At 41.0% G+C, this 19,662-nt stretch overlaps 1 protein-coding gene across 1 annotated transcript; it reads right to left on the bottom strand.

Moving 5' to 3' along the window:
- Nucleotides 1–6,972: 6,972 nt before the first annotated feature.
- Nucleotides 6,973–19,166, bottom strand: PTGR1 (prostaglandin reductase 1). Its single transcript, XM_021525052.2, has 10 exons — nucleotides 19,019–19,166; nucleotides 18,248–18,354; nucleotides 16,322–16,367; nucleotides 15,497–15,556; nucleotides 14,146–14,313; nucleotides 11,756–11,873; nucleotides 11,329–11,484; nucleotides 9,569–9,674; nucleotides 8,461–8,579; nucleotides 6,973–7,521 (listed from the first exon to the last, which is right to left on the bottom strand). Exons 2-10 carry the CDS (start codon nucleotides 18,351–18,353, stop codon nucleotides 7,411–7,413), a joined length of 990 nt encoding a protein of 329 aa, XP_021380727.2. The 5' UTR covers nucleotide 18,354; nucleotides 19,019–19,166; the 3' UTR covers nucleotides 6,973–7,410.
- Between the last annotated feature and the right edge of the window lie 496 nt (nucleotides 19,167–19,662).

Below are 19,662 nucleotides of genomic sequence, written 5' to 3' on the forward strand. Positions count from 1 at the left end.
GGATCCATGACAGTTACTTTAGGAGGAGTCTGCGGCCACCCTACTCAGATGGTAGTCACTAGGCTATAATCTAGTTTACAAATACCAAAAGAGGAGTTGGAGAAAAGAGGGTAGTCACTGGATGGGATAGTTCTTTCTTTCATTACATCTTTATAGTTAAAAGATTTTTAAAATGTTTCAAGCTGCATTTTCAACTTCAAAGCTAAGACTTGTCCTTCCAGAATATAATACCAGTCTTACCATGGAAGTGCAAGGTAGGACTTGGACTTGCTTGGTCTTTTTGCCGTTTCAATTTGTCTTGCCATTTGTTTGTGTACCTTCTGATTCTATTAGTTGAAAAGTGTGTTTAGGCAGAGTTGGGCTGCTTTGTTCCGAGGCAGTAGTCTGGAAAAAAGGACTGAAGAAGTAAAAGTTATAATGTCTTATGGTCAAGAGAATTTTAGATTTCTATACTCTTAACGATTTTCATTTGATTGCACTGTTGCACTTTCAGAACACGTTTGACACTGTGTTGAACAGTAAACTGGACTCTGGCTCTCCAGTCTTGAATCAGGCTGTATAGATAAGGCTTTTTAATACATGCCATTCACTTACTCTTGACACTGTAACCAAGGGGAACAGAGTTTTTTCCACTGTATCAAAATGGCTTCCTTGCTTGTCCTGTATAAGAACTTGGTGAAGAAGGCAGCAGGGCTGTAGCTAGTAGTGAGTGCAGCTTAGTGAGCTGTGCTGCTCACTGAGTATCACTCATAGAAAAGCTAGACTTCCTGCTGCATATGCAGACAATGTGGAATGAGTGAGCCTCTTGTCTTTTTGGTAGGAAACTCACCCATGACTCAGCCTTACACTCACTTCACAAGAATGCATGAATTTCTTGATGGCTCTGGAGGACTGAGGGCCTTGAACAGCTTAATATATATGGTCCCAATTTGAAACAAGATTTTTCTAGTCCAAGAAGTGGCCACACCCTTTACTTGAGAGTGAGCCATCAAGGCTCTTCTTGGTTATAAGTTCCGAGTTGTGATTATGCAATGAGAAGAGCATGGAAAATACTTTGCATGTAGCACTGGCTATTTGACTAAGAAGTGCAGGTGCATGTTTGAACTGTTCAAAGGTAAATGGGAAACCACTACCCCAAGTGGTACCATGAACAGACTTGTGAGGAGAGAATAAAATGAAGCTGTAGCAAGAATGCACTATGAACACACACTATCTGCAAATAAACACTGCTTTTCAAAGCAGTTTCTGCATGGCCTACTTATTCCCTTTGGGCAGTAACTGTGAGCAAGAAAGGTTTAAAAAAATACTGCTGAAAGTTCCAGGTGAAGTTCAGTAAGAGGCCTCAGCATACCACTTCATCCTTAAGAAATAATACTGAAGTGTCCTGCAACATACTGTATCTCTGCTAAGGCAGGACCAGACCAGGTTGTTACAGGGAAAAGGTGCAGTCAGTGGTGTTTTGCTGCTTGCATGTTGAGTTTAACTTATACTTTTAGTTTTTAAATACAATGCTACTCTGCAATAGCCTTGGACAATCCAGGTGACAGTGACTAGAAATTCAAGTTGTGATTGGGAAGATGGAATACCTTTTGTGCTGAAGCAAGGGGTGCAAAGCAGTTCTTAAAAGGGCAGTTAGTTCAGCTTCCTTGCTTCAGCTTCAGATACTTGCTGCAGTATCTTCCTCTCCCAAGAACTGGTATATAGGTATACTGTGATGAAAATATCTTGCGTAGCCTAATTTGAAAGATGTTCTTTAAGGCTTGGCTCTTTGAAGACTATGTAGTGAGGATCTCCATGTTAGGTAAACTTTCTCGTTAAAGGAAATAACACATGGTCCTCAAATGCAAAGTTATACCAGAATTTCACTGGGTCAAATTGTAGTTTGCCCTTGTCATTACAGGTGATGGAAGGCAAAGCCTATGCTTTATTATGGTTAAATGTAAGGAGCCTGTGTTCCTAGAGCACAAGTGCTCCTACTGGGAGGAGAGAACCTTAGCCAGGATGGGAACTGGCTTAGATCTTTCAACAGGCAAGGACAAGGTGTTTTAGTCTTTAACAAGCCTAGGTATAGCAAATAAACATTTTCTTCTAAATGGAATGGGTATGAGTATCCATGCTAAAGCCTAGGGCATCTCCTCGGCTCTCCCATGAGTGTTAAGTAATGATACTTCATAGAGAGCTTGGTGGGTACATATCTTCTTTGTTATTTGTGTGAGGCCAGTATTGCTATGTGCCAGGCAGTAGCACAGCATTCACTCTTTCATTAAACCCTGTGGTCTACTTCTTGCATGAACAGAATTGGCTGCTTTGACCCAATGACCTGCAAAGATGCCTGTAAGAGAGAAGTGGGTAGATGGCCAACTGACTTCAATGTTTGGTAGACTTGATGTACACAGCAGACAAAAAACAACATAGAAAGGTTTCTTTTGGAAATAAGGGTTTCAGGAAGAAGTTCTCCCCTCAGGCAATGACTGCAGTCTGTGTCATTTGGCTATGAAATAGCTGGGATCTGTGCCTTGCTGTCAAACAAGAAAAACAAGATGTTTTCTGCTGCAGGCCTGTTACATAGCTTGCTTATAATGGGCTGGCCAACAGGAAGAAAAGTACTTCCTTGAGTACAGCAATTAAAACACATAGCTGGAATAATTAAGCTTAATGAGAGAGGACTAACATGAAAGGAAGGGCCAAGGGGTCACAGTGAGTGGACATATGAACTGTGCTCGATCAAACTGCAGTGGAATAGTGACACTCCTTACCTCCATCCAGGGGTTCTGAAAGCGCTGTTGTGCACTTGGGGAAGTGTATGTCATGCACGTGAGGTGCTTAACCACCCACATGTCTCTGACCTCTTGCAGCAGTCAACCTAATTGCAACTCCAGCTAGCCATCTGCTTTCCCTTCTTTCCTTGACCTGAATGAAAACTAATTCCCCTCTGGAATGATTCCAGTGAGAATATGGTAATAATTTTAATGTTTATTTTCTTAACTGTTGATTAAAAGAAGCTAAAAAGTTACATCTATTTTTTTACCAATGCCGACATACTGGCATATCAGCTCCTCTGTGTTGTACTCTATTGCAGCTTTCAGCCACCAAAGCAATTGGCTTGAGGAGCATACTGTTGAAATCCTTGCTGGATTAATTCTGTTGTGCTGGTCCCTGGTCCTTGGTGAAGGGTAGGAGAATCTGACTTGGTGAAGGTGTCTTTCAAGATGCTTTTTCTCATGTGGTCTTGTTTCTTTCTCACTACTACTACAGTTAAGATTTAAACTTAGCTATCACTGAGAGCTTGGCTTTGGCCATTGGTTAAGTCCCCTTTGGCGCTGGCTGTCACTGGGTCTATCTGATGTGATGGCAGCTTCTGGTTCTCACCAGAAGCCACCCCTACTGCCTCCCCAGTAACAAAACCTCTATAAGAATGAACTAGATGAGTTTGAGAAACTTGAAAACACCTGAGGAGATAGTGGAAATGGACATCCACCTGAAATGCAGATTTTCCTCCTATGATCGAAGTTGGTACACAAAGTGGGGAGGCATGGGAGCTGTGCCATGCAGATTGTCACAATGTGGCCATGGCCATGGCCATCTGTGAGTCTTACACGTGTAAAGGCAGGCAGGCTCTGTGAATGTCTTGTGCTGGTACCTCTGACAGTGCTGGGGTGATGGTTGTACCTTGAGGTAATGGGCTAGAAGGGAATGTATAGGGGAAGGTGGGCTCCTACTATCCTGGTGGCACCATCTGCCTGGCTTACAGGAATTGGAGCATTTGTCATGGATGTAACAAAGGTATAAACAGACTTTAGGGAGTGCTGAAGCTAAGCATTAGGTCAAACGACATAGAAGGAGGAAGAGTTTTAGATTAGGTTTGGGTCATCTCCCATCTACACTTGCTCAGGGAGACAATGAAGTCTGGTATTTCAAATTCCTTTGTTTCTAGTTCCTCTGAGAGAGACACTTGGGGGAGAGCAAGGAACAGTATTATATCTGTTAATCCTGCTGATAAGGGAAACACAATGGGCAGTTTTAGCACCACTTAGCAGGATTGCTCCAAAGGAGGCTGAGCCCACACTGGGCTAGTGATGATGGGTTGAGGACAGGGACAGGAGGCATCTCCCTACACTTCAGGTGATGGCCAGCAGCAAGCTAACCTGTCTGGAGCCAATGGTGGAGATGAACAATAAAAGTAAGGGGTCATAGGAGCAAGATAAAAGGAAAGGATCAGAGGTATGGCTTGCTTGCTCCAGTACAGGCAGAGGTGGTGGCAGGTCTAAGGTTGGATTTGATCCAGCTGGGGAGTGGATCTCCCTCACATAGAAACGGATGCTGTGACTGGGCCATGGTGTCTCATGACCCCTCCTGTGGGCACTGACCCTGGAGGGACCATGAGAGAAGCTCATCAGGAAGCAATGTCTTCCAGGGATTCCTGGTTTCAACAAACCACAGGCCTTTGCAACAAGTTCCAGTGCTTCCTGATGCCACCTTTGGTGTGGCAGGCTATGGTGAACTCCTTAAGGAGGTACCCACTGTGTCCTGAGCTCAGACAAGTTATTACCACTAGCTCCAGCTTGCTGCTGCTTAGGAACAGGAAATAAAAGTTGCATATTTATTAGCCTGGAACAACTCTAGAGACTGCTTCATTTTGCACAGGCAATCAAAAGGTGTTAATCAGTTAAACCACTACACTAGAAATAACGATATGTATAAATGAAGAGCTATTTAGCCAATAAATTCTGAAGCCTGCAGCTGTTTACATTTAAGATAAACTCTTCCTCTTGCTCTTAAACATTACATCCTCAATTAACTACCATAAAGAAGTCTCAAGAATCCCACTGCCACTCTACGTGCAAACTGTAACTTACGTAGTGGTACAAACATGACCATGTGGACTGGAGATAAGCAGCAAAAAAAGACCAGAGATGATTATCAGATAGCCACAGCTGAAAGGTGATTGAAGACTGACCATTGCACCCTGGGCAGAGCTGACACCCTTTCCACCTTTGCAGACACACAGCAGAGAGCTGCTGAACTGACCTAGCCCAAGGCAAACTCTTGCAACACCTTCTGGCAGCCAGTGGGACCACTGGAGCTCACCCCTTCCCAGCAAGCCTTTAGATCAGCTGCAGAGTGATAATGTTGGAAGAGAAGGAGCCTGGCAGAGTGCTGCTCACAGGCCCTGTGCAGCTCTCAGAGGATCGGCTGGACTGCCTGCATGGTACTACCCATGCTCTACCCCTAAAAACACGCAGAACCATGAACAGTCAGAAAAGCCAATCCCAGCAACACATTGCTGCGTCTTTGTTCTAGGCTGGACCTTGGCTCCTTGTTAACATCATTACCCTGGCTGTACTCATAGAATTAGTTTGCTTCACTAGCAGGGTGAAACAGAGAGACTTTCATCCTGCCTTGTGCCACCGCTACAAGGAAAAAGACAAACATTTTTAATATTTTCTTTTTACTTTCAACATGTGGAAAAAATAATCCAGGTATTGTTCCACTAACTTAGAACTTTGAGGATAATAAGGCTCACAGTAAGAAACTACTGCAAGACCTCAAACAGTGCCAGACAATGAGGGATAAAACTCATTATTCATGTGGTGGCAGTGTTCCTGATGTGTAACAGAAAACTTGGATTTTCAGGAGGATATAGCTATATTCCCCAGAGAAGTTCAGAGGCTCAGAGGTGTGTAGTGTTGGTTTTACACAGAAAAATTATATTTTCATGGTTAAACAGCCTTGCAAAATCAACTGCTATTTATGAAGCATAAAATTTGCACACATCAAGGGGAATGTACACATCAGTATTTTAGGAGAAAGCAGGCTGAGCCAGGATTTTTCTAAATGACAAATCTTTCTGCAACTCTAAGGGATAGGAACTCCATGTGGCTGTTCTTAGTTAATTTCCCAATCATCACTTTACTTGAAACAAGAGATAATTAATTCACTGGACTTAAAACAATTCAGTATTTTAGGAATTGCAAGCCCTCTGAAAATTCCTCAACAAAAAGCTACCACACAAGAGCACACCTCTATGCGGTGCATCTGAAGCCTACTGACAAGTTCCCTTTTTTGGTTTACTTCTTTATGTGATATGCAGTGGTATTAGACCACAGATCTTCCTCAGTGGCCAATGTAAAACTACAGCACAGAAGCTTACTCAAATTGTCAATTGATTCTCCTTCGAAAACACTATAAAGCTACCAGAATCTCTTCCCTACTTGTGCCAAGAGTCATTATCTTCCCAGTGGTCAGCTGACCTGCATTTCAGGGTATGTTTTGTCAAGTCCACTCAGCAAGTATTGTCAATCTATATCTTAAATAAATGTTCTCTTTTTGTTGACATACAGAGCATCTAATCCTGGCACTGCAAAGATATTAAAGCTGCTTGGGATATCTCTTCAAGGATCAGTAATGAAATCTTCAAACCAAAAAAGAAGTCCTCCACAGTGACTGAAAATGCATCACAATCACCTTCAGTGCCTGTCTGTATCCCATAGTAACATGTCATTGTTATTTTTCAGAACATCTAAGATATTTCGTATTGCCAATCTGTGTGTCTCCATTGTCTAGCACATTGTGTGTGCTGGGCACCAGTTTAATACAGCAGGGCCATCATATTCATCTCACCTTCCAGGAGAGCCAGGGTGAACACTATAGCAAGGTCAGCTCCAAGCTTGGACAACAACAAGTTTCTCAGGGAAATTAGTAATCTATCCATACCACCTGTACTGAGATCTGCTGAGATAAACAAGTCCTTGTAATATTTTAGCTCCTCTGTGTTAACCATAAAGAAGTGAGAGTGTTTCACAAATACAACTATAACATAAGCAAAGTATACATTAAAGATTTATTTTTCCTTCCCATATTCCCAGAATAACTGAGATAGTTACACTGCTTAATGAAAAACAAACAAACAAACAAACAAACAAAACAAAACAAAAAAAAAAGCCAGCTAGAGAAGAAGCTGGAATCCCCAACTGCTGTTAGCTAGTCCCCAAGTTTATTCTCTGCTCCTTGATACGGGTTAAAAAAATCCCCCTTGCACAGCTCTGGGCCAAATCAATGGGTAAAAATTAAATGTGCATTCAGTTAGCAAAGCTTTTCAAATTGATTTTCCTTGCTACAAGCCTGTTCATAGAAAGGTTCAAGCTATTATCTAATCTGTTCCAGTTTTGATTTTCAGCAATTTTAAGGTATTTTGTTTTGTGTAGCTCTGGCAAGCAGTTCTCAATTTCTTCAAGAGCAAAGCAACTGGAATATACTAAGACTTACTAGCCAAATTATTAATAGAAATTACCATCACCAAACATTCAGCAAAATGATTGAAACATACTGATCATATGATTTCACATGTGAATTAAAAGCATCTAACAGAAACACATTCTCCTGCGCCAGTCTCCCAGAAATATCTGATCTTCACACTTTTACAACAGCTTTTCCAAGATTTTCTCCCTTTAACATTCCTATAAAAGCCATTGGCATGTTCTCGAATCCTTTAGTGACTTGTTCATGGCACTTCACTTTTCCCTGTCAAAAGAAAATAGCTGAATTTTCATCCACAAAAACTGAATAAATTGCAGCAATATTTTCTCCAGCATATGTATTTCATTTGAAACATGCAAGCTGGCATGCACCAGGATAACTGCAAAACCAAGTGGGCTCTTGTGAGGATCTGCTTTTGTTGTAAAACCTGCTTTGAGTCAAAACAGGAAGTAAAAGTCACTACTGTAAAAACATACCAGGACAAATTTATTGCTACTTTGTCCTCAAACAATTGACAGGTAGGGGATCATTTCCCCAAAATCAGGCCTGTCTCTACCCATACAGAAGTACAGAATTGCAAATCCCATGATCAAAACCTGACCCATCCCAAAACCTCATGTTTCTAAAAGCTAGAGCCTCTTAGCCTTTATTGGTCACACTCACAAACTTCTCACAGCCATGAACTGGGTTACTAACTCAGCCTCCACCTAGAAAAATAAAATATAAGAAATTCCCTATTAAATCCCTTCAAAGCCCAGCTCCCAATACTATAAATTCATTCTTGCCAGTAACTTCAGCACAATACTACAACGGAAATCCTGGCCCATACTACAAATGACTGAATGAAAGATACAGGAACTACTCTAACTATGAAAATCTTCATCATCAGATAAGTGTTTTGAGGCATGTTTCTGGGAAATTTATTCTGTACAGGTATGAAGCATGTATTCTGGAAGCATGCTTCTTCAAAGCCTACATGTATTCTGGATTATATGTGAGCCTACAAGCTGGTATCACATCTCAAAACAGAAGGGGTCAGGCTATACTGAACTTTCTTTATAGTTTAAGTGTCTCTAGGATCAAGGCAGGGAGAAGGAAAGTATCATGCTGGGACCTCACCTAAACAGCTATGACACCTCTCTTGCAAAGATGGACTCTGCAGTATGAGTACACCTTATGAACAAGTGCCCCTTCCTTCCTTACCTCCATGACCCACTTCAGCAGGGCCTGCAGACCTTCCTCCCGGCGGCTGTTCCATCGGGTCACAAGAAACCCTTCCATTTGAAGCTCTTTGAAAATCATGGGCATCTGCACATATGGCCCTGCAAGAGAAAAGAACCAGCAAGCCACCTGTAATATCACTTGTATTTAGAGCAAGTCCAACACATAAAGTGAGCTTTTAGCCAGCAGAGACCACTGAATCACTTTCTTTCAGCCAGGAGCAACAGGTATTTTTTTCCAAAGAGAATTTCCAGCACAAAAGACCAAAGATTCATGGACAGTTACCTAGGGAGAAAAAGGCCTGATCAAAAAAGCTGTGGAGGTAAACAATTCTGTAAACAATTTAATTCAGAAATAAAGTGGCCTCAGCTTCACCTGAGAGACTTAAGCTGTATCTCAAAAATATTGTTTTAACACCTTGTTTAAAAGCCTGACAGGCTGTCATGCTCTGACTCTCAGAATTTAAGTTATAAACCCTAGAAAAACAGTTTCCTCAGTCACAAAAATGTGTGGTAGTCTCCTCATTACCAAAAGCCTGTTCCATTTTTTTAAAGCAATCTAACAGTCCAAAGCCAGTCAGCTACCAATGAGAATCAGTTCGCCTATTTATTTAGAAGGCACATCTGGAAAACTTAATGCTACTGAAAATGAATATTCATTCAGACACATTTCTCAGCAGTTTTATTGGTAGCTGAAATCTTACTGAGGGAAAAAAAATGAGAAAGCTTAAGCTGCATCATCTAACAACTGAGGGAAAACCATTATCTCATCTTAAAATACATACTACTGTATAAATGGCATCATGACACCACACCTGCCTTCTGCTGATCCAGATTTGCATAGGGCCATATGGAGTTCTGTTTTAAGTATTTTAGCCACTCCTTTATTCCTAATCAGCCGACGTTCACCGACAGTGTGCAAAAAGGAGGATGCATATACACACAAGGAGCATGGTCCCAGTGTTCCACAGCAGCAGTTAGTTACCCAAATGTATACACTTAAATGGCACGGGGAAGTTAAACAGTAGACTGCTGTTATGTCTTTCTGCCATCAAAGAGAAAATAATTTTAGACGCAATAAGGACCCTCACCTTTCTGAGGCACAGAGTCATTGTACTGAGAGATGGCGCCACAAACTGCAATCCTTCCATATTTCTTCATTTGGTTGATAGCAACACTGGCAAATTCTCCACCCACCTACAAGAACCAGAGCATGTGCAGCATTAGAGACAATCCAATATTCAGCATTGACTGTCAAAATCTGCCAACATTGCATTGTTGCACCAATAGGTTAAATCAGGGAAAGCAACTTCCATTACCCCAAAGACTTGGTGGATGCAGAAACCCTTGCATTAACACAGTGCTATGACGACTCAATCTCACCCTCTAAAAATTAGTTATGAATATAGGGAATTAGTTTTAATTCCAAATCTGTTTCCTGAAGCTTGATTTGGAAGCATCAGGCAGGACTAGCAGATAGATCCCTCCTCCCAAGGGTGCTAAGAAGCACCAACTCTGCTTTTCCCACATACCAGTCTGCAATTTTTTTTTTTTTACATCATGGTGATATAAACATCTTAATTTATGGTTTTCATTTCCAAAATAGGGAACAGGCATGAAAAGAAGCTTCTAATAGTGAAAAGCTGTGAGAAAATATACTGCTGTGCAGAACTCTGCACAAAAAGGGAGATACCTACATCAGCAGTCTCTATGCCAAATGAAAATTCCACTTTCTTAGCTCAGCAAGAAAACTGTCTTGCACAAAAGTTAGAAGTGAGAATTAAGGGAATGGACATGACAATAAAGCCTATTTAAAACTTTAGCAGCAGGGGACATGAAATTTGGAAGGCTAAGGCAAAGTGGCAGGAATTCCTGCCAAAGAGACAAGCACCTTGCCCTGACACCAAACATTCCTTTCAATTGCCAGAGAAAGGCAAAACACCATGGCCTTCATCCCTGGATTGGCAAAAGCCTTCTGAAGGAAAGACATGCTAAAGAGGTGATGATGGCTTCCTTTAAACCGAGTAGCTAGCCAGGGAGGCTAGCTAGTACAGTTTAAGGCTAGTATATCCTCTAATACCCCTGTGGCCAGGTATCATATTATTATCAGGTATAATACATATGTTAGGTATAGTAGGAAATCAAAAAAGACAGGGTTAGTTCTGTATCTTGAAAGTGAACTGACATGATTTAACTGCATTCATACTGTTAAATTTTCTTAACCTTCAAAACAAGATGTTCACGTTCAAACATCTATCAAGAACAGTACATAATCCCCATCAATTCCACCTGCATTTGGGAGATGTCAGAAACTTTCTGAGGGCTGCTCCAGTAGTTTTGCAAGTGGGTCTTGCTAATGTTTTGTTTATAGGTACCAATTCAGCCCCCATGACTGTGAGAGCTGAATTGGAGGAGCCAACTGGACTGGACATGTGGAGCCATCCACACCCATTCTCCTTTCAGCAATAAAAGAGAACTGCCTGTGGTGGAAGGTGGGGCCAGGAATGGACTGGATCAGTCTCATATTACTGTGACTGTCACTTCCCAAAATGTGCCATGCTTTTCAGAAAGTGAAGCAAAACTTCTCTCTCTCCATTCATAAACACTGCCAACAATCCATCTTTGCCTTTTGTGTTTTGTTCTTTCTATTACTGCTCAAGTCAGCTGCAGAAATATGTGTGGGAAGGAAACAGAAAACAAGTAAGCTCCTATAGAGACACTGCTTAATTAAATAGATCTCCATATTGAAATCCTGGTGTAGACTTCAATTAGATGATTACAATATTGAGTTCCTTCTACAGTTTAAAGAAAATGACAGCTGCTCAAGGCAAGGCCTTCTCTCTGAACTTACATTGTCAAAGAAACAGTCGTAGCCATCAGGAGAGGCTTTACGCAGTGCTTCATCCAGAGATTTAACAGTCTTGTAATTAACGACTTCATCAAAGCCTATTTTTTCCAGATAGGCAACCTTGTCATCTGAGCCAGCACAGCCAACCACTTTGCAACCCTGCAAGGAGAGGAGAAAAACATTTATAAACATGACCTGACAATACAGGCTGACACCCAGTGTGCTGGGTGAAGGGCTCACCCTTAAAGTAAGGCTGTTGTCACATATGAGCTCCTGAAACTTCCAGCTAGATTTGCTACATTTTCAGCAGTTTTTCCATCTCAAGACCCTAATGTAGGGATGCTTGTCCTACTGATCATTCATGGTCTTGTTGCCCTAATTTACAGCTACGTCTTCTCAGCAGTAAGTATGAGCAGTTCAAGCCACTCACCCCAATTTTAGCGATCTGCCCCACCACAGAGCCCACAGCACCAGCTGCAGCATTAACCAGTACTGTCTCTCCTGGCTTCATCTTGCAGACCTCCAGCAGACCAAAATATGCAGTGAGGCTGTAAAGAAAAGTTAAGAATGTTCAGTGAGAAACAGAAGACAGATAAAGAGACGTGACTTGACCACATTAATCCAAAATATTGTCACCACCAGAACAAGATAGTTTTCCTGTATTGTGAAAAACAAAACTTAATCCAGCCTTCTTAATCAGATTTTTTCACAGCCATCCCAGGAAAAAAACCAGATACACTGCTGGGAAAGAGATTGTTGTGACAGAAATCTCTCTAAGGTGGAAACAGCTTTCATTGTGCTCATTAGTTAAAAGGAGAAACACAGATAACTCTGCGACAACTCAGTACATACTGGAAGAGATAGTAAATCCAACATAGACAGAAGTCGCCAGTTGGTAATCTAATCTACTAGATTAAGTTATACTCGCCTGTCCAAGATTAAAAAAAAAAAAATGTTTTCCAATTACCATCTGAATAAGAGTTGCCTTAGGGCAGTTTTCCTTATCTGCTGTTAATAGCCCCATCAATGCCTGGCCACATGACTCAGAGATAACACTGTCCAGGAGAAGGAGGTGATTTAGGACACACCTTGTGACTCATAATGACCCATTGTGAGATGCTCTGCCCAAGGGGAGGAGCTAGGCATTCCCACCTAAATAAAAGTAGAGATTTCTAGACAGAGGGGAGCCTTTTCACAGGTTCTCCGAGAAGACACAGCAACTACATCTGCCATCCCAAGAGGACTGCAGCTACTCCAATTCGGACTGCTACCAGCATGCTGGCCAGGTTGTATTCTGACTTTGTCAGTAGCCTTTCCCTTTGTATTATTGCATGTATTTTTGTCCTTTTTCCCCTTTTCCCAATATATTGTATTTCTGACTTGGAGTCTCTCACTGGTTTTACTTTCAAACCAGAACAGCCACAAATCAAAACTGGCAGAAAAGGATAAAAAGGCTGAGAAAAACTTGCTGAACTGATGAGCTCACTGCTCCAGAGGACTACTGTGCTATGGCTACTGCGTGAAACAAAATGCTTAAGGTTGGAAAAGAGCTCCAAGATCACTGGGTCCAACCTTTAAGCAATTACCACCTTTTCAACTAAACCTTAGCACTAAGTACCACATCCAGCTGTTTCTTGAGCACTTTCAGGGACAGTTAATCCACCACTTCCCTGGACAGCCTCTTCCAATGCTTGACAACCTCTTCTGCAAAGAAATTCTTCCTGATGTCCAACCTGAACATCCTCTAATGCAGTTTGAGGCCATTTCCTGTTGTCTTGTCACTTGTTACCTGGGAGAAGGAACCCCCATTTGGCTACAACTTCACTTGTAGAGAAGAGTAAGGTCTTCTTGAGCCTGCATTTATCCATGCTAAACAAATCCAGCTTCTTCAGCTGCTTCTCATCAGACTTGTGCTCCAGGTCCTTCATCAGCTCTGTTGCCCTTCTCTGGATATGCCTCAGCAATTTAAAGCCTTTCTTGTAGTGAGGGGCCCAAAACTGGAAACCGTACTTCAAGTCTCACCAGTGCACTAGTAATCTGTAGGAACCACTAAAGTAGCTCATTGACTGGCCCAGAATCCCACAGAATTCTAATTTCGAAATTTAAGCTCATTTCTAAATTCAAGCTCAGAGCTTCCCACATGGTCTCAACTGAAAGAGCTAACTGAATCCCTCTATACGACATCTAGAAAAAATATGCATCTTGACTGATGCCAAAATGCAATCTGAGATGTTTTCCACCACACACAATTTTACAACCATTTTGAAAGCCTTCCAGATCATTATGACTAAAAAAGTCCTGATCTCACATAAAAACTACAGAGAATGAGGTAAGAAATGCAAGCAGATGACTGAGAGATTCTGATAGTATGTACAGATTTGAAAGCTTCTGTCTGCTGCAGTGCAATTCAAATGACATCTATTTTGCTGCAGGATACAGCATCTGTCTTTTGCATTTTTGGGTTGATTCTGGAGAGCCCAATCAGTAAAAGCAGACTAGTCCAGGTGTCAGTGAAGTTTGAGACTTTCCACTGAGGTAAACACAGACTGAACTCAATTCTTTCCAGCTCTTCCTGGATCCTCCTTTGGACTTAGTACAGCTCCACAAGGAGAGGCCCAATAATGTCCAAGGCAAATCTCCCCTGATGGGCCAAAGGATGGGCCAAGCTTCATGCCCTATACAGGGCAAGGGCATCCAGAAGCATACCTTTATTGCCAGTGTGAATAGGCAATATGCTGGTAGAACAAGACTAATGTCAATACAAACACAAAATGCACACCAAAATCCAGGGGATAGTTGCCTTTTCATCTCAACACTTACCCTGGCATGCCAACTGTTCCAAGAGCTAGAGATTTAGGCAGTGACTCTGGCCAGCTGGAAGGAAGGAGTTGTAGACCTTTGCCATCAGAGATAAAATGAGTTCTCCAGCCCCTGTCAGCCACAACAAAGGTCCCCACTGTGAAAGCAGGATTTTTGCTTTCTACAATCCTGTTTAAAAAGTAAAACAAACAAACAAACAAAACTCAAGCAAAACCACATCCAGGTTAGAAATCAATACTGGCTCTTCTATTCTTCCTATGATTCAGAAAATAGTATTTCATGTCATTATTTTTAACCTATAACTGCTGATGCTGTAGGTGTCAAGTGTCTGTCCTGAAATGTCTATAACCCCTCATCATGAGGAAAATACTGGCAAGATCATTTTTGATTCAGCCCCGCCCACAATAAACCAAATTTTCCCACACAAGTGCCAACTGTCTCTTTGACCAGTTTGGTTTGAGATCAGACCAGGTTTCTGTATGTTAGAATGCAGGAAAGAGGATGATGTAATTAAAACATGGAACAGCAAGGAGTTGCTGATTGGTTGTCTGTTCTCAGACAACCTGCACCTCATTTAAAAGCTGAAGATCCTGAAAATGGAGCCACTTGGGGTAATGAAACCAAACAAAAAGCAATATCTAAAATCAGGGAGATACCCACATCAGCAGTCTCTATGCCAAATGAAAATTCCACTTTCTTAGCTCAGCAAGAAAACTGTCTTGCAAAGGGTTAGATAAGCAGCTTAGAATTATTACAAACAGTTGACCTGTTCATCAGACTTGGCTGTTAATTTATCCCAATCCTCACTGTTTCTGCAGAGAAACACAAGAGTCAAAGGCCACAGATGTCCTGCAGAACAGCAGGAACAAGACAACAGAGAAATATGTGTGCAGCTACATTACCACAAGCTTGGGAAAAGGATGGATTTAAGGTTCTATAACTCTTTGGCTAGAGCTGTATCTTTGGTGATGTGGAGATATTTTCAACTGGAGTATATAGCATGCATGGCTGCTGACAGACAGCTACTAGCCCATCAGGTTTTAAAATGTGAAGTTCAAAATGTGTGCCAAGTACAATGGTTAGTCCTTTATATTTGCAAAATTTGCCTTTGAAGACATTATCGCCAGAAAAAACATACAGATTTTATCATAGGTCTAAATGCTCTCCAGAAAGGCAAAAGAGATTATTAGAGGAAAAACACATTCCAACCAGTTACAGGTAAGAATGTCAGTAGCAGAAGTATGTAGACACAAGTCTAGGATGGGTAACATGAGCTGCAGATGTCTCCAGTGTCAGCACATTCCTGTTGTGATCTGCCAGGCACACTGATAACAGGAACTGAAGGTCTTACCTGGCAACCTGTGTGCCTATCATTATGTCGCCTTCCTTCATGATCCTTCGGCTGTAAGGTCTGCAACACAGGCACAGCTTACTGTGGGCAACTTTAATAATGTTCCAGACACACTACAAAGTAATGGCAACTGTTTGACCCAGGAAGAGAGTATCTATTGTTGACAGATCACAAATAGCTTGTCATTGTAACAGCATAACCAGATGTTTTCCAGAGCCAGGTACTTGGGCATCCTGGGCAGGAGTGTTGGAGGGATGATAGCATTAACCTTCCCAGCATGGTCCATCACTATAAGAAGCCTGAGACCCAGAGAACTATCTCAGAATTTAGCCTCCACAATGCCTCGTCAAACCACCCAGTCTCCCTGTGCTTCAACTACCACCTATTGGGTATATCAGCAATGTCCAGCTTAAGAGTATGTGTCCTTAAGTGCAAGTTTGCTAAGTTAAATTAAGCAGGAATTGCTACGAGGCTGGAGTCTCATTTGAGTACACTGCATGCCAGTTGAAGACATGACAAGAAACAACAGCTGATTCCAAGAAAAGTCTAGGGCAGCAGAAGTGTTACCCCAAAGTCTACCTAAATCTGACACAGCTCCATATACTCAGTCTTGTAATTCACAAAACTCAATATATGTATTATGTAGTATTCATACATAATATATGTAAGTAATTCATATATTCAGTCTTGTACATTCTTAAAAAAGCAGACAAAGGCATTGGGACTCTGGCAACAGTGTGTGCTGCTTACTGTTGTTTTGAGGTTTAAATGGCAATTCAGATGAGGTGCTTTAGCCAGAAATTCAGAAAGGACAAAAAGGTATACCTCATGTAAGGATCAACACTGAGAAATATTGATTCAAGCAGCAACTCTGCAATGAAAGACAAAAGCAAATTCTTGCATATTAACAGCGCAGTAAAGCATAGTTTCCACAAGTCAGTCCTTTCAGCTAAATTGATAGGAACTCCTGACAGCTCAAAACCCCCATATCCCATCTTTGTTTAGGGAAAACCTACCAGAAACAACTACTCCAGTCATTAGTTTTGGGTTATTGGTATGCTGTTGAAAAAGAAACTTTCTCCAGTGTAGTTTTAGGAAACTACCTTATTTTCAACCTTGCTATTTTGCATGTGTCTTGTCCCTCTAGAGAAGAGTCAAGCAGCCAGAACTCCTAAACAAAATTCTCATTTAATTTTGATGTACATAAAATGTCATCCCATGATTCAGCCAGAAGAGGGTGGCACAGGTCAAATACAAACTAATTGGCTTCCTTAAACATAAGGCATTAGTTTATCTTTTTGAAGTAGCCTAATCCGCTTTACTCTCTCTAACAACACTAGTTTTTGGGAAAGACATTGTTAAAGGTGTTTTAAATTTCTCATTTATGAACCACTTTTAGTGGCTCATCTCCACCTACTAATATTTTTTTTTCATTGTCTGTGCTGCAGCAGTCTAGCTGGAAATGTACTCAGATGTAAGTACTTTCCCATTACTAGAGAGAGAGCAGAAAAGCCATGTAATGTAACAAGGAAGGCCATCACCTTGAAAGTGTCATTGTAGTGTGAATGCCTCTTTTTGCTTTAGGGATTAAAATAGGAAGGAAACATATACTCCACATTCTTAAATACACACAGGCATTAAATTTTTAAGTGTATCTGTAAATGTAAGAAGAAATCTGTTTTCAAACATTTAAGTTGTAAACATAATTGGTACTTTAATATCCTTCTGCACAATTCCTTCTACACCCCTTTTAAAGTGTGCCAAATTTTGTAAATGACAAGTGGTGAGATGAAGCTGAAGAAAATATGCTACAAATGTCCACATGAAACCAAAAATCAAAGTTCATTCTTTTTTTATCAACTGCTCTTGCTATTGATATGATGCTAAGTTATCATATTCCTTACTCTTTTCAAAACAGAGGAACACAGGAATAAAAACTGTCTTTTTTTTTTTCTATTTATATTCAACCTTTCTTCTTGTTGCAACAGATCAAATAAGATAAGGACTGTCAAAAAAAAAAAATATTTTGAATGCAAGCACTAATCTTGCCATCTTACTTCTTGAAATAAAAAATCAACCTTCATTGGCTCCACCCCTGAGGTCTTTCAGCTACAGGCTCATTCCCAGTACAGTCACTCTGCTCTCCTCTAGGACTATCCTCAGTATTTTCTCTATAAGCATGAAAAATTCCACAGAAAATGAATTCCTATAGGGTATCATATTCTCCATCTTTTTCCAAGGGATTTTGCAAATTAAAGTAGATAAAAACATTTTACTGGTAAAACATGTTAGGAACTTAATACAGTTACTTGACTGGGTCTGAGTCACAGTCCACTTCTTGTCTTTCTCATTGAACAAATTCTGTTTTCCTTCTGGTTGTCAGTTTTGAGGCCATATCAGTTTGGTAATTTTCTCCATTTGCAAACACATTCAAATACCTTTTTAATCAAGCAGCAAGGGTGATTAGGCAGTATGAAACTGGGAAAGGAATGCCACAACTGCAGTGCAATGGACTTAGAATTCAATCATTGCTTCTAAGGGCCTTACCAGAAGGCAAGGTGTCTTTGAAACAACCAACTCCATCAGTGTACTTCTTCAGCAATTGTCTTCTCTGTTAAGGTGCATGGCTTGTGGTAAGCCAGCAATTTTGGAAATTCAAAGAGAAACATCCCATTTTATAGATCCACAGGCAAACATCAGCAAGCATATAACCTCCAGAAAAATTAGTAGTAAAGGTAGCACTCTGCTCACCTCCATCCTTTAGATTTGGTAGCTCTATATTTTTCAGGTCAAAGTCACTGGTTTGGGGAAAACCATCAAAATGCTTCTTTAGAACCCACGCCTTGGCAATCACCATCCTGTACAACGAACACAGACAAAGCACACCTGTCAAAGCAATGCCCACCAGTGCTCCTGGGACTGGTTTAGATTTCATCAGGCAGAACACCTATCTCAATAATGTGCCATTACACAAGAAAGCCTCTGCTTGTCTCTGTGGTAATATCACCAGGTTAAGAAAATGTCAGAAAAGTCCCCTCACTGTTTTAGCAATCTAGATCTTCCTGTGACCTGTGAGACCTCTGCCTGCTGGCAGCAAGTCCTCATGTGGGAAGTCATCCCAGCAAAATGTGTAACTCCCACTCTAAAGATACTAAAGAAGGAAAATCTACTGGTTTTAGGAGGAAAAAAATCCCTTTAGATAATCAAATTTAAAACTTTTGTCTATTGCCCCCATTACCTTTAGTAGAGGCTATCTACTGAACCTAAACTTTTACAAGCTTGAACCAAAGTGCAAGTGAGAAAAACAAAGGTAAGTAAGAGTTCTTTCTGTGATGCTCATTGAAAGAAAACACTTCTCCAGTTGTGAAGACTGGATCTTGGAATTGGAAGCACACTGCTACCATACATTTTCTGTACAAGACAGAAACGAACAAATTACTTGCATTAATTCAATCCTCATAGGTCCTCTTCCCTTCTTACACCTAAGTGAATCAACAAGAAAAAAGAAAGAGAAGCTTATACTTAGAGCAGGCAGATGAAGACTGGGTCTTCTGCTGACAAGTCAAGAAAAAAACTGGGTCTTCTGCATCTGCAGAGTCAGTGGCTGGCCTCCTTCAGTCACACACACTTATAAAAGATGAAAATGTCTGCTGTTGGTAGGTACCACCCTCAGTACACTTCCCAGGAAGTAGGTAAACACAGCCTAAGGCACACCCACTGTGATTCACCATTTTGCAGTTAAGATTTAAGCTCAACCTTTCAAATCTGCCCAGTTCAGTGTCCAGCCAGTTGCACAGGCACGTTGTAAAGCACGCAATGCTAAATTGCATAAAATCCATGGTTCTAGAACCCACAAAATACTGCAAGACAAGACTATCCATCTAAAAGGAGTTTCTTCAAATTACATTTTACCTATCCAGTCCTGAAATTCTTAATAGTTCTACTTCTGTGCAAAAATAATTAAAAATCAATGTCCATTTCATTGCTCAATTCATACTTTAACACAGCAAATACATTCTCCACTCATGGTGTGTGCCCTGACATGTTCACTGTTCCCTGCACAAGGAGAGCTTGTGTGGCTAAGCCTCTATGTGTGAGCCACCTTAAGAAACAATAGCAAATGTTGGCATTTTGCCCCGACGATGTTGCAATGAGGTATGTAGCAA

The sequence above is a fragment of the Lonchura striata genome, chromosome Z (assembly GCF_046129695.1).
Source record: "Lonchura striata isolate bLonStr1 chromosome Z, bLonStr1.mat, whole genome shotgun sequence".
Classification (NCBI taxonomy): domain Eukaryota; kingdom Metazoa; phylum Chordata; class Aves; order Passeriformes; family Estrildidae; genus Lonchura; species Lonchura striata.